The following is a 16015-nucleotide window of genomic DNA, read 5'->3' on the forward strand; positions in this document are numbered from 1 at the left end:
TCCTGAACACACTCCCAGGCTATGTCAACCCTGACAGCTAGCCCTCTGGGCCCTGGCCCACTGAGTTGCCAGTGGCCCCCTGCCTGCCTCCCAGCTAGTCTCTACTTTTCCTTACAAACATGAGCACCTGCATTGGCCTCAGCATTTACCCAAAGATGGCTATTCATACATCGGTCAGCATTGGCAAAGCACTACTTTTGCAAATGTTCAAGGAACAAGTTAATTATTTAGGAAACGTTAGTTAATTAAATGGTCAACACAAGAAGAGGTGTCTTGCCTGTGCAGGCATGTGGATAACTCTGGACGTCTGTCCAGTTAGGGATACTCCTCACTTCAGCTGAAGAGGGAATGGTGTAGGTGGGGCTGAGACTATTCCGCAACTTCAACCAAAGTAGCAATAGATCATATCAGTTTTAAAACTTGTATTAGATTCTGTGCAGCAGTGGTCCCCAAACTTTTTGGCACCAGGGACTGGTACTCCTACAAGACTCTAATGCCTGATGATCTGAGGTGGAGCTGATGTGGTGATGCTAGCTAGTATTTGACTAAACACCAGGAGTAGCCAAAATATATCAAGAATAAAATGAGCAAAGACCCTGAGGTCGAAGCAACCTTAGGGACTCTGTCCTATATGAAACTGTAAAGCAAACCATAAAGGAGCCAGAAATCCAACCTGTGAGTGCTCATGTCCTCTGAAGAGTGTTCAGACCAAGCTTACAGCTTTACACATGAGCACAGAGTAACTTCACATCCTACGGGATGGACAAATCCACAGCTGCCCGCCCCCCAAAAGCACATACTCAAGAGCTAAAAGGGTTTTCTTTATTATGTTTAGGGATGTGAACTGGGCTAAAGTCCTTGGCAGCACGACCTCTACAAAATCATGCAGCCCTGGTCTCTCCTGACTCTCGAGGACTCTTAAGGCAGAGAAGGGAGAAGCCTCACATAGCAAAAGGTAATGCTCAATATCACACACCTGCCATGGAAGCATGGGTACCATCCCACCATGGTTTCTACATGAGAAAAACCCAGGGTCAGTTTGTTTCAGCAGACAGGGTTCAAGAGCATTAGACTCACACAATTTTTCTAAAAAGTCAAAATTATAGTGATAAAAAGAAGAATAGAGTTGCCAGGGGTTGGAGGGAGAGCGGCTAGTGTTTAATGAGGGCAGTGTTTCAGTTTTGCAAGATGAAAAGAGTTCTGCAGATGGATGGGGGTGATGGTTGCACAATGATGAGTATGCTTAATGTCATAGACTTGTCCTATTAAAAATAGTTAAAATGGTAAATTTTGTTACTTATATTTTACCATAATTAAACAAAAACAAGAGCTCCAACACTTCCCCTCTGTTCCTCTGGGAAAGCCTTCTAAAGTGACCTTTGGGCTCTAATGATACCAGCACCTTAGCCTTACATCAGTCCCCAAAAGTTCAAGGAGAAGTGGCAGAATATGGTACAATAATGGACAGATTACCCAGGTAAAAACAAAAGTAGAGGAGAGAGACAGCAGTTTGGGGTTGTAGATTCTTCGCTCTATCCACTCCCGAAAAACCAGAGGCTCAGCCAAATTGCTCCGGCTCCCACTTGTCTGTGAGGCTGCCCTGAGCTCAACTCACCTCAGTTTGCATTTGGGAAATTTCTTTTCCTTTTTTGGGAAATTTGCCTGTCCTCCACACCCACCAGTTACAGGGTATGTGGGTGTATCGAGAAAAAAAATTCCCAAAAAAGGAAAAGTGATTCCCAAAGGTTAGTCCAATTACAGAGCCGCCCAGAAGAAAAAGGCAACAGTCAGTCCCCCGAGGCAGACAAGCAGAAACACTTTTTGAAGCAGCTCTTCAGGCAGGCACTGACCCAGGGACTGAAGCTCCTCACTTCCTCCCTCTTCCTGGGACTCTTGACAACCACGGCAGCTGCCAAGCCCTTCGCAGGCCCAGCAAAGGGGGCCCGGACAACTTCATCCCTTAACTGGTTCTCTAGAGACCTCTGGAGGGCATTTCTCCCTTTTGCTGAGGAACCATTATAAGCTGCACCCCACAACAACTCTCCTAGCTCCTACCTTCTCAAGATGAAAGCAGAAATTCTGCAATAATGCATGTACAAGCTTGGTTAGTTCAACTCAACAGAAGTTTACTAGGTCTGTGCCATCTAAGCTGCCTGCCACACAATACAGAAGGGTAGCAAAAATTATGAAGGGCCCAACAATGGGGGAAAAAAAGTCACAATGTAGTTGGTAAGATACCATTTAAACAAATGAATACAAATAGGAATGTTATATAAAAGCTAAGTAACAATTTGAAAGAGGTGTGACTAAGTGTTAAATAGCCTGGCCATAAAATGTTACAATTTACTACATGCAGTAGATTAGCTATGGAGGGCTGGAGTTAAGTTTGGCAGGAGTGGTAGGATAGGATCAGTGGTGGCTACTAGCTGCTCAAAGCTGCTGTTCTTGGAGACCACCAAGATGGGGCCAGCATACAGGCATGATAGTCTGAGCACAGCACAGGAAGTGGTACCTATATGTTCCCTGGGTAAAAGCCACCCATAAGCAGTTCTGCTAGCCCTGTGGTCACCTGTTATGCAGGGATATTCCATAGAAACCCCTCCACACCAGAAACAGACCCACTCTTATTCCCTGCCTTGTACTTACCACACCAGCCAGCAAGCTAACTCTACCCTATCACCTCCCTCACTCCTAGGAAATCTGATGGCTGAGTCCTTCCATACCTTTTAAGAACAGGGGTGATAGCAACTCAAATTTATAATTTTTAAAAATTAAAAAATTTAAATAAGTTACTGACCCAATCTCACAGGGTTTCTCAGTCTTGTGGGTGGCTGATCTGTGCATCACAGCATGTTTAGCAGCATTCTTGGCCTCCACTCACTAGATGCTGGTAGCAGCCCCCTCCATACCACACAGTTGTGAGAATTAAAAATGACTTCAGATATTGCCTTGGAAGCACAATGGTCCCCAACTGAGGACCACAGCTCTAGGTAGTGAAGGAGAAAAACTTCCAGCATGGCTAGAATTCAGTTCACACATGAGCCTGCTTGAAAAGTTTTCCTGCTCCAGGTCACAAGACCCCACTGACCAGGTCAAGGCAGGAGTCTAGGTTTCGGGAAAGTTGACCTCTGGGTTGGAGTTCCAGGATTCTGGACTGTGCTCATCCAGTGAGCGGTCATGAAGAACAAGGCCTGATGCAAACCACTAGGGAGCAGGAGTCTACCTGTAAGCCCCATGGAAATGACTGCTGATGCTAACCAGCGGGCAGCTGGCATCTGACTGTCCTCTTCACCCAGCCTCTTCTCAAATACAACCCAGACGCTTCCTTGCAACTTTCCTCATAGGACCTTCCTAATACATAAGAGAAAACCCTTACGTGCACAAAATGTTGCTTTAAAAGTATTTCAAAGCGACTGCCACTTTTTTTTTTTTTTCCACTCATAAAAATAATGCAACTCTACTCCCCGGAGGTACAGTGTACCTGCACTGCCCAGTTTTGGCAGATCAGTACTAACTGGCTCACAGGGTTAGTCTCTTCAGCTCCAAGGTCACCTTCCAGAAAGTGGGCATCCCCCCAATGTTCTCTCTGCAGTCCAAGTTTCTCCTGGGGCTTCTTTCTTTTCCCATGTTGCTGGCACAGTCCCACCTCTGTCCTAGCAGCACATGAAATACTATCCAATCAGCATCCAGGTTGCTGGGAGACCACAATGTACTGCAAGGTGTCAGTCTTCATGGCTCGACAGTCTCAATTATTTAGGAGTGGCTCTTGGGATACGGCATGCGCTCTGCGTTTGTGTCGACACAAAGGCATCCCTAGTAGCCACTCTCTTTGTGCTTGTGCAACTGAGCTGAAGAGAATAATGAATTGTGCTGGACTCCAGTTAGACCTAAATCAAGATTTTCTAACCAGAATAATCCGTCTCCAAGGAAAGTCCAGGGAATTCAGTTTTTCAGAATGGTTCACTGCCCATCCTAGCTTGAGTGTAATCCCATGACCTCTGAGGCTCTTTCTCTACTGTTAGTCTTTGCGAAACTTCAGAACAGGTCAGCTAGGCACAGGGAGGACAAAGTAAACCCCAAGGTTCATAGCAGCCCAGCTCCCACGTCAGGGCTATTGCTCGCACGACAGCCAAATTAGAACACACAGGGGCAGCACTGGGCCTGTCTCCAGGCCTGCTTCCTTTCCTCAAAGGAAATGAAGATCTAAGTGAATCAGTTCCCTTGCTCCCACCTCTAGTGAGTTCTACCACCCCAATGGTACTCACCTCCAATTCAGTCATGTCAAACTACTCTGTACCACAGATGTTTTCATGGAAAAAACTCTCTGTGGCCCATCTACATTGTATAAATATACTCACGAAGGAGAAAAAAGAAAATGCTTTTTAAGGAGGAACCAATGAGGCGATAGTCAGTAAAGAACTAGCTATCATATCTATTAACTCCATATCTAAATATCATACCCATTCATTCATCCCAGAAACAAAATAGAGAAAGCATCACAAAGATTAGGACCCATGGCCTATTTACCTGTAAGCTGTAATAACCACTCTAAAATCCAATGTCCACATTGTCAATGAGGTTCCTGGAGAGGACAGTCATCTCTGCTCACATTTCCATAACCTGATCGCACTGCTGCAGCAAAGGAGTGAACTCTGGTTGGGATGGGGTCAATCTATTTTACATGATATGATTAGATTTTCTAGGACAGTCCCAATTTAAAAATGCTGCCCAAATGAATGCATGTATGTACACAGACACAGACACAGACACACACACAGACACAGACACACAGACACAGACACACACACACACACACACACACACACACACACACTCTCTCTCTATCTCTCTCTCTCTCTCTCTCAAATGGAACAGGAAAAGGTGCTAAAAATGTCTATCTTCAACCCTTATAAAGATTGGAATTCAGTCATACTTTAGATTAGTTAGGAGGGACCAATCTTCTTTACAGAAAAAGGAAATGAAATAAGTGAAAAAAGAAATGCCAAAACATTCTACCTGGTTGGTTTTTGGGTTTCTTCTGGACTAAGAGCAATAAACACTCATCCAGCCCAGAAGTAGAAAGCAAACCAGGTGGGTAGCACAGCAGTAAGGAGCTTGTATGCTCTGGCTTTGTGACTAGAGGAACAATGACCCCATTACCAGAAGGCCTCTGAATATTGATGGGATGAGCAAGACCAATTACAGCAATGGAACTTAGGGGCAGTTCTGGGACTACAGCATGTGAATGTGCATGTGTTCAACTTTCACGCAGACCCAGGGCCAGTCCCAAATCTGTCCCTGTAGGTCCACAGCCTGTTCCACTTCTAACTGGGAGTACTCTGGACGAGTCAAACTCCTATCAGCCTTGAAAAGAAGTGACTTCCTCCCCAACCACTTACTCTCACCCATGACTATTGAAGATGCCTCAAACCGAAGATCTGGTTTTTAAGGGTCATCTCTACCAGTTGCCGCAAGTTCTTAAAAAATTCCAGGCTCCAAAAGAGAAGCCCCAGTGAGAGCACACAGCTGCTGTGCTCATAGACAACGCAAATGCAGTCACAGTGAATGAGCTTGGTGAAGGCTGGAGACAGGGAGTAAGCAGAGGAAGACACTCACCATCTCATCCAGCGCGTAGCGCAGGAGGCCGTGCTCGTAGAGGATAAAGAACCGCCGCTGCCATTTCTGCAAAGGAGCACAGAGTGGGTGTTTAGAAGGGTTCTGGCCCCAATCTCCACTTGCTGAGTCTCTGTGTCTGACAAACCTGTATCTAAAGAACGAAGGCTCCACAGCTTATATTTCTGGGGCAGATGGCAGGAAAAGAGGGACCCAAGGCAGAAGAATGGCCACGATTGGGTCAGGGGAAAAAGCCCAAACTATCCGGTGGTTTCCACACGAGTTACTGAGATTTAACAAGATGCCTGGTTTATTTTAATCTGCAAATTCCTCAGGAGCAGTGATGCTTTAGTCACCATTTTGTATTCTTTATGTACCCAACACAGAGCTTATCACGTAATGTGTGTCAATATCTATCTGATGAATTATCTGACATGATATGGGATAACCTGAGCATGCCAAGTATTGATTCCCCACTTCAGGAAAAATCTAGGAAACTGTTATACAAGGTTGTTCCAGTGATCCACAGGAAAAAGGGGACAGAGAAAAAGACAGCCAGGTTCTAGTATTCATTGAGGAGAATTAGGCTAAAAACAACAAACAAATTAAAAAGCAAAACAAAACAAAAAAACCAGGAGCAACATCAGTGGGAACGATTCTGATGTCCAGAGAGTGTCTGACTGGCAGAGTGCCCTCTTTCTACTCTCCACCCAAAGGCCAGGCACTGGGGGACAATAGTTGTCCAATGGCACTGACAGCAGAATAAAAAGTACCACAAGAGGATGTGCCTTCCTCATAATTTTTGCTGGAGATGAGAGCGCAAGAACAAAAATATCAAGTCTCTTTGCTTTGGGCCAAAATTACATCATTTATAATAATGATCTTTCCATTAGAAGCTAGAATGGCAATTCTGTATGCCCTTAATATAAATGGGAAAGGGAGCTGCTCTCTGGTTACTGCAGGCACTAGAACACATTCCCCCCGCCTGGGTGGCAGGAACGAGACACTCAAATGGTCTTACAAAGAGGACCTGTAGAAGACTGGTTCCACGCTTGGTGTCCAGGAGAAAACTCTCCTCCAAAATACATTTCCAAGGCTACAATTTGTAGTCTTTAAAGACATAACCCATTTTAGAAAGAATCCCAAAGAACCCAGACACAATGTGAGCTCTATGGAGCACAACAACGCCTATCCCAGAGTGTAGTATTCAGGCCAGGGGCAGCAGAGACCAAGAGGCATGTCAGAGGCTCTCCAAGGGAGCAGGAAACATGAAGGGAGCAGAGCTGGAGCAATATATAGGGTACAGGCAGCAGCACCTGAAAGAGCATGTGGAAAAGGAAAGAAAGTGTTTAATTAGAGTCAAATACAAATGGGCTCCTCGGCAGAGGAATAAACCACTCATCAGGGATAAGACTGGTGAGACCATCTTGCTGCTCCAGCAGCCTGTGCACAGCAGGGACCTGCCCTGGGCTGGGGTGCCCAGGAGAGGAGCAAAAGCAAAGCTGGCCCTCAAAGCCAGCTTTGCTGAGCCCCTAGCTGGAGAGGAGAGGAAAAATGAAGAAAAGAAGGAAAAAGAGTGCTGCAGGAGGCAGGACATTGGCACTGAAGGAACTGGAAGCCTAATTAGCATAATGCAAACATTTGCTGAACTGCCCTTTTGCCTTTCCCATTTAACTATTTCTAAAGCTGACTCATGAAACAAGCGGCACCATGTGAGAGCTTCTCATTTTGAAGGGAGCACCAGGTTTAACTATGTGTAATTGAGACTTCTCCTGTGGAACCTACAAGTTTGCCAAACAGGTGTTCTCTGGATCCACGGCCATCCCTGGATCCACTGTCAACTCCCCATCTCCCTCTTCCACTCTGTCAATTTTCCCTTAGATGGGCCCCTCTCCGGTCCCTCCCACCCCAGGAGTTTGCTCTGATTCCCTTACCCGAGACCGATGCACTGGGTTGTCAAAGTCGGTCCCATCTGGAGCCAGGAGCAGCCAGCCACCATAAATAGGTTTTGCCTAGAGGAGAAAAGGGCAAGTCATCAGTGGTCTTGGACCAGAAAGACAGAACATGTCCAACAGTCAAGTTAATGACAAGCACTTGCTGGAAACAGAGGACACCTCTGCTTGGCACATACCACACATCTCATATCCCAGCCATGGAATCTCCAGGAAAGAGGTTTGAGACAAGAAGCTCATGGGAGCTCTGTGGTGACTGGTATGGAAAGTAGAATACAAAACCCAGTGGAAATCTGAGGAACTGTAGAGTATAGAAACTCCAAAAAAACAGATCCCTCCCTTAAGTTTCTGATCGAGTCACCAAGAACAGGAAAAAACGACATTTTCTTCAATAACCATGAGAGTGCCAATGTGTGCCAGGCATTAGGTATACCACGTGAACAATATAGTCAAAAGCCCTCAATCTGACAGTACAAAACAGGGTCTGGGAGAAGAGACACTGCTTTAGTGATCACAGCTAACGCTTGCCAAAGAATCATCAAATTACTAGCTTCATGACCTTGGGCCGAAAACCTTTTGAGTTTCAATTCCCCCATTTGAAAAGTGGGAGTGGAAAATAATTCTATCTACTCCTCATGAAACTTATGTGAGGACTGATGAGATAATGCAAGTAAAACATAGCACAGTAGTGTAAAACAGTACAGCCATTGTGGAAATCAGTCTGGGAGTTCCTCAAAATGTTAAACATAGAATTCCATACAACCCAGACTTTTACTCCTAGGTTTATACACTGAAGAAAACTGAAAGCAGGTGCTCAAATAAAAAATTGGACATGAATGTTCACAACAGCACTATGCATAGTCACCAAAAGGGAAAAACAACCCCAACGTCCATCAACAGATGAATGGATAAACAAAGTGTGGTACAGCTATACAATGAAATATTATATGGCAATAAAAAAGCATGAAGTACTGACACATTACAACATGCATGGACTTTGAAGACATTATGTTAAGTAAGAAAAGAAAGACACAAAAGACCACATATTGTATGATTCCACTTATATGAAATGTGCAGAATAGGTAAATCCATAGAAACGGAAAGCAGATCAGTGTTGCCAGAACATGGAGGATGGAGGAAGTAGGAGATGGGGAGTGGCTTCTAACAGGTATGGCATTCCTTTATGGGTTGATAAAAATGTTCAGGAATTAGCGGAAATAGTTGCATGACCTTGTGAATAAGCTAAAAACTATGGAACTGAACACTTTAAAAGGGTGAATTCTATGGTATAAAAATTATATCTCAAAAAAACTATGAGAAAAAAATGAGCAGTGTTTGGCCTATAAGTGCTTAATAAATGTTAGCTATTATCATATTTTTATATTCAAAGATTCCCCCTCACCCAAGACCCTGGCAGTAGGAACTCAACATGAGCTAAAAGATCTAGACAGACACTCCGGCTCTGCCTCCCTTTTTAGCCACACCCGGTTGGTGAGAAGGGGTTGGAAAAGGTAGAACCAGGCCAATTTCTTTGCTCCTTTTGGAGGGCAGTAACACAAATTAAAACCCAACCTTCCGCCTGATGTTTACACACAAGGATTAATCTCTGGGTAAATCTTAGGAGTTCTTCCAACATGCTTTTTCTGTAACACTCTCCAACCTGGGAGACTCTATCACACCATCACCGCCCCACCCCCCATTTGATAGCTGTGGAATCTGTGACTCAGAGAGATATGTTCACTTGCCAGAGGTCACACATCTGGGTAAGCCAAGAACACTCTCTTTTTATTGGCTTCTGCAGGGTCCTTAAGGCCCACAGGAGAAGTGCTGGCTTTTTCATTTGAATGAAAACAGAGCAGGTAAGAGAGGATTTGGACAAGGGGTATGGAGTAGGCTGAAGGAAGTGAGAGGCTGGCTTTGATCAAACACGGAGTGGGTGCTGGCAAGGAACCGGAGGTTAGAGGGACACGACTCAGGAGGGCCACGTCCTGGGTATGCGTAATGAAATTCTGCCTGGGAAAGCAGAAGCAAAGAGAGGAGTTGTCTGTTTTCTTAGCAAACACCAGCGGCCCCCAGCCATCCCCCAAGCAGGTGAGCACACCTGACATATCCTGTGACAGCCAGTACAGAGGATGGAGAGGTCAGCATTGGGGCAGGTATACTGGACCAGGTGAATCCTCACTTACCTCTCAGCCTACAGTTCCCTGACCTGTGAAATCAGGCCACATCTCCATTTTTGTCTAGCTTTGATTGTACACCACCTTCTTAGTCTCTGGCTGCAGGGTTTTTAGGGCACCTTCACATTATCAGCCTGACCTATATCTACCTGATCTTTCCCTAAAAGAGGCAGTGGGAGACCTGAGGAACTGGCACAAGTTCCCTCAGAATCTAGCTATGGTTTCACCCCAGCCCACCACTGGTGTCATTATTCACGCAACAAACGTCTATTCAGGCATATTATGTGCATGGTCCCATGTACTATACACCAGGGAGCCTGCCAGAAACCACGTCACTTGGTCATAGCGTCCTTCTACAGATTACCCCAAAGGGGACCCTTCCAGGTGTGCAGGTTGTCCTGAAAGGTGGGAAAGACTGGCCATTGGAGGGCACAGGATAAGAAACAAGTGCTCTGGGAGGAGGAACAGGCTGGAAAGCAGGTAATGTTCCATCAAGAGCATTTACCAAGGCAAATCCATAGTGACAGAAGGCAGATTAATGGTTGCCTAGGGCTGGGAGAATGGAAGGAATGGGGAGGGCGGGTAACAGCTAAAGGTTATAGGGTTTCTTTTAGAGATGATGAAAATGTTCTAAAATTGATTGTGGTAATGGTTGCACACCTCTGGAAATATACTGAAAATCATCAAATTGTATAGTTTAAATGGGTCAACTGTACAGTATGTGAATATTATATCAATAAAGCTGTTAAAAAAATCATTTACCAAGGCTTGTGTCAGACAATGAGGAAGCAGAGATAAATAAGAAACTGCTCCTATCTTCATGGGTTCACAGTCCAAAGGAAATGTAAACTAATGAATCCCATACCTAAGGAAGCCATATCTGGGGAGGGACCAGGGGGGTCACTATATAAATTTATATCAAGTGACTCTGCTCCCCCAGTCAGATTTGGGAAACTTCATTCAAAGAGACAAGAACAAAGGTTTCAAAGGGCAATAACCCAGTCCATTGGTTTGTAGGGAGGGAGGTGGAATGTGCCAGACAGACGCCAGAGGAAAGCAAGAGGTGGCAGGCAAAGGCATGGCAGAGTAGGGAGTAGAGTAAGCACCTGAAGGGTTGACCTGGTGCTTACAGTTGGATGTCAGTAAGAACCTCCAGGTGTCCACTGTGTAATTTCAGGGTCACTAGGAGACAGCAAGGTACCTGGAACCCTGCATTGCCATCCAAGTGAGCAAATGGGAGAACAGAAACAATTGTGAAGGTGAGGAATGCCGCCCCCCGCAACACACACGCACGCACACACACACGCGCACACACAGGACGGCAGCCTGGGATGGAGAGGACTCTCTCGGCACAGCTAAAGCAAAGTCACAACGCACAGAAGCTGGAATAGCTGCATTTGTGGGACCGGTGAGGAAGGAGCTGTTCTAACAGTGCAAAGCAGCCCAAGCTGCTTCCCTCCTTAAAATTCTTCAGCATCTCTTACTGAGAACATCCAGACTATGTAATCCAGTCCACAAGCCCAGATACCCGACACTCGGAGCTTCCTCTTCCTTGGATAACCTGTGGTCCTGACCTGGCAACCCTGCCTGAAAGTGCTGCAGCTTCTCCCACTATTTCTCAGACTCTCTAAAAATGCCAACATCAGACCCAGCCAGCCATGTTGGTAAGTTCAAGAGTATTCAGCAGAGCCATTGCCCCCATGATATCAGAGGCTCACAAGTGTTTTTGGAAGGCAGCAGTCTTCCCTCTCGATCCTTACCTTCTTTCCTGGGGCAAGGCCTCCAAGAGTCTCAAAAGCATTCTCTTCCTGAGAACCCATAATAACCTGAAAGGGAGACTGAAACAGACAACCCAAGGAAGCTGGCACTGGGGAGTGCACTCTAGAAACTGTTAGTGGTATGCTAGTTTTGTTGTTGTGTTCTGGCTGGGTGGCTGGGTTTTTGTTTGTTTGCTTGTTTTTTTTTGGGGGGGGGCGGGGGGGAGGGTGGACAGTGCAGGAGAAGCAGGTAGCTGTTGTCCATACTGAGGATTTGAGCTGGGCTATAAGACCCAAAGGATGAGAATGAGTTCTGTTTCAAGCTGGCTACCCTGGAGAACACACTTATCTAAACCCATGTAAAAGTTACCACATGAAAGCACCCCCTGACCTGCTTTCCTTACAATTAAACTCAGCCCTCCCTCATAGATCCAATAAAGCAGAGGCTACTGGTGGTCTGGGCAGACTCCTCAACCCAAAATTTCCAAAAATGGTTTTCTGAAACTTCTGCTCCCTGGAAGATGGTGTAGAGATAATTTTCCCTATTCCACCTAAGCACAAACAAAACCCTGGACATTATATATAAAACTAACCTAAGAAGACTCTGAAAGGTGAAAACAAGGAGGCAGACAGGCTAGGGACCTTGGGAACCAAGAGATGACACAGAGATACATGCCCTGGGTTTTCTCTTTGCCTCATTGTCCCAGACCAGACACTGGAGGAGCAGGCAACCTAGAAGTGCCAAAGAGCACAGAAAAAAAATACACTAATAAAAGCCTGCTCACTCTAGCCAAAGAGCCAGGGAAAGGACAGCTTGGCAAGACAGAAAATTCCTAGACAATAACCACCCTACTCCACCCAGGCACCATAGAAATGATGCAGCCCCACCCCTACTATACTAGCAAAGGCCAAACTTCCACCTTGCTGGCTAAGAGATGCCCCAGCATCCCTACCAGGGATGTGTCAGGAGGCCAGGTAGGGAGCTAGGGCTTTCATTCTCACCCAGCAGTAACAAGGCCCTTTCCCTCTCCCTGCCAGGGCAGTGTCAGAGGAGAACATGTGGGGAGCTAGACTCCCCCTCTACCCACACAATAACAAGGAATTCCCTGCCTGAGGTGTCACTGGAAGCCAAGTAGGGAGCCTGGATTTCTACCTCCACCTAAAGTAAAAGGCAGTGGCTCCCCTTCCCCTGCTGGAGCAGTGTCAGAAGAAAGCCAACTGAAAGAAAAGGGTCAAACACAATCCAGAGTCACCTAACATAACATGAAAATGTACAAGTTTCAAAAAAAAAAAAAAAATCACTGTCACATCAAGAACCAAGAAGGTTGCAAACTGAATGAACAAAGACACTCAACAGATGCCAAAACCGAATTCAGAATAATGTCAGAATTATCTGGCGACGATGTCAGAATTATCTGGCGACGATTTTAAAGCAGCCAGGCTAAAATGCTTCAACAAGAAATTATTAACATACTTGGAATAAATTAAAAAAGAAAAGCGTCAGCAAAGAAATAGGAGATATAAAAACCAAATGGAAATTTTGAAGCTGAAAAATGTAATCATTGAAATAAAAAACTAAACAGCAGAATGATGGAACCAAATGATGAGCTATAAGAAAAAACACTAGAAACTACCCAGATAACAGAGAGAAAAGAGACCTAAGAAATAAATAAGGGAAGAACAGAGTCTTAGAGACCTATGGGACTATAACAACACCTCTAACATTTGTGTCATCAGAATCTCAGAAGAAAGGAAGGAGGGTACAACAGAAAAAGTACTCAAGAAAGAATGCTGAAAACTTCCCAAATTTGGCAAGAGTGGCAACCTATAAATTCAAGAAGCTGAGTGACTCCAAAGGATAAATCTGAAGAAATCCACACCAAGACATATCAAAATTAAATTTCAGAAAACTAAAGACAAAGAAAAAAATCTTGAAAGCAGCTAGAGAAAAACAATGGCCATGGATAGCAGAAAACCAAATATAATGACAGTGGATTTCTCATCAGGAACCATGAAGGCCTGCAGAAAGCTGCACAACACTGTTCAGGTGCTGAAAGAAATCGATTGTCAACCCAGAATCCTATACCCAGTGAAAATATCCTTCAGGAATATAAGGGAAGTCAAGACATTTCAGATGAAGGAAAACTAATAGACTTTGTTAGCAGACCTCTCTAAAAATGGCTAAAGTAGTTCTATAAACAGAAAAGAAATGATAAAGGAGGAACCGGGGATCATCATGAGGGAAGCAAGAACATAGTAAGCAAAAATACATACAATCAGGCTTTCCTTCTCTTGAGTTTTCTAGATTATAGAGTTTCCTAGACTGAAGCAAAAATTATAACATTGTCTACTGTGGTTCTAAATTATGTAGAGAAAATACTAAGACACTTGCATAGGAAAGGATAAAGGGATGTAATGTAATGTGTAGAGCAAGTACTAAAAAACATACTGAAAAAAATCACTGTAAGTCATCAAATTTATCATAAAAATGAAATTTGAAAAAATTTTAAAGCAGGAAGAGAAATAAGAGAACAAACAGAAAATAAAAATAATCATGGCCTAACATACCAATAATTATATTAAATGTAAATGGTCTAAATACACGATTTAAAAAGTACAAAATATACCCAAAATAAGGAAAAAAGAGCAGTAAAAAAGTAAAATCAATAAAACAGAGATGATTCTTTGAAAAGATCAATAAAATCAACAAAATTCTAGCAAGCTGACAAAGAAAAAGAGAAAAGACAAATTAAAATCAGGAATGAAACAGGAGCTATCACTATAGATCCTGCAGACATCAAAAGGATAATAAGAGAATATTATGAACAATTCTACGAACAATTTGACAACTTAGATAAAATGAACCAATTTCTCAAAAAAACACAGAAAATTTGAATGACCTCATCACTATTAGGGAAACTGAACATGTAATTTTAAAATTCCCCCAAAATAAATCTCCAGGCTCGGTTGATTGTATTGGAGAATTCTACCAAATGTTTAAAAAAGAATTAACACCAATTCTACATAGTCTTTTCCAAAAAACGAAAGAAGAAAAAACACTTTCCAAATCAACTTATGAAGCTACTATTATTCTGATATCAAAATCAGACACAGTATCAAAAAAGGGAGAAGAAAAAGAACTATAGACCAATATTCCCAATGAACATAAATGCAAAAATTAACAAAATATTAGCAAAACAGAATTCAGCAAAATATTTAAGAAATTATATACCATGACCAAGTGGGGTTTACTTCAGGAACACAAGGCTGGTTTAATATATATTTTTTAAATCAATCAATGTAATCCACCATATTACTAGGCTACAGATGAAAAACTCTGTGATCACATAAATTAATGCAACAAAAGCATTTGACAAAATTCAACACCCATTCATGATTTAAAAAACAAACAAACAAAAGAAATTCTCAGAATAGTAGAAATAGAAAGGAGCTCCCTCAACTGATAACGAGCACCTACAAAAAGCCTAAACTAACACTGTACATAATGGTGAATGGTGTAATACTAACCGCTTCTCCTCTCAGGTCAGGAGTTAAGCAATGATGTCCACTCTGAACTCTTATTCAACATGGTACTAGAATTTCTAGTCAGTGCAATAAGGCAAGGCAAGGAAATAAAAGGCATACAGCTCCAAAAGAAGAAATATTTACCGATGATAAAACTGTCTATGTAGAAAACCACAAGAAATCCATAGAAAAAAACACCTAGAACTAGTGAGTTCAACAAGATTGTAGGATATAAGATTGGTATATAAAAAACTACTATATTTCTATATACTAGCAATGAACATGTGGACACCAAAATTAAAAATATAATATCATTTACAATTGCTTTTTGAAAATTATATACTTAGGTGTAAATCTAACAAAGCATGTACAGGATTTGCATGCTGAAAACTATACAATGCTGATGAAAGAAACAAAAGATCTAAATAAATGGAGACATGTTGTGTTCACAGACTAGAAGATTCTAAGATATTAATTCTCCCCAGGTTTAAGGTAATTATTACCAAAGGTACAGCAAGACATTTTGTAGATATAGACAAGATTATTCTAAAATGCATATGGAAAGGCAAAATAACTAGAAGTTTTTGTAAATTAAAAAAAAAGAGGAGCAAGGACTCCATCTAGCCAATTACAAGATTTATTATATATCCACAGTAATCAAGACTGTGTAGTATTAGTGGAAGGCTAGTCATATTAGATCAATGGAACAGAATAGAGAACTCAGAAATAGGCCCACACAAACATGGCCAACTTAATTTTTGATAAAAGTGCTAAAGCAATTCAACAGAGGAGAGATCTTTCAACAAATGGTGCTGGAGCAACTGAAGATCCACAAGCAAACAATAAATAAGCCTCAATCTTATACAAAAACTAACTTAAAATGGAACACAAATTTAAATTAGCAAATTAGACTTCATTAAAATCAAAAACTTTGGCTCTACAAAAGACCCTCTTAGGAGAGCGAAAAGGTAAGCCACAGAGTAGGATAAAA

The 16015-nt window shown here is 43.0% G+C and overlaps 1 protein-coding gene across 12 annotated transcripts in view; it reads right to left on the reverse strand.

The window, feature by feature from the left end:
- Positions 1 to 16015, reverse strand: part of MPRIP (myosin phosphatase Rho interacting protein) — a 141515-nt gene that overhangs the window by 98669 nt on the left and 26831 nt on the right. For 11 of the 12 annotated variants that reach the window (XM_011378118.2, XM_011378116.2, XM_011378109.2 and 8 more), the window contains exons 2-3: positions 7548 to 7625; positions 5617 to 5682 (exon numbers count right to left, since the gene is read on the reverse strand). In XM_011378118.2, the coding sequence (XP_011376420.1) occupies positions 5617 to 5682; positions 7548 to 7625 (144 nt within the window). Of the gene's footprint in view, positions 1 to 4527; positions 4633 to 5616; positions 5683 to 7547; positions 7626 to 16015 lie in introns of those variants that run through there. The other variant, XM_023522108.1, reaches the window with a different exon arrangement.

This window comes from Pteropus vampyrus, unplaced genomic scaffold (genome assembly GCF_000151845.1).
Source record: "Pteropus vampyrus isolate Shadow unplaced genomic scaffold, Pvam_2.0 Scaffold331, whole genome shotgun sequence".
Classification (NCBI taxonomy): Eukaryota; Metazoa; Chordata; class Mammalia; order Chiroptera; family Pteropodidae; genus Pteropus; species Pteropus vampyrus.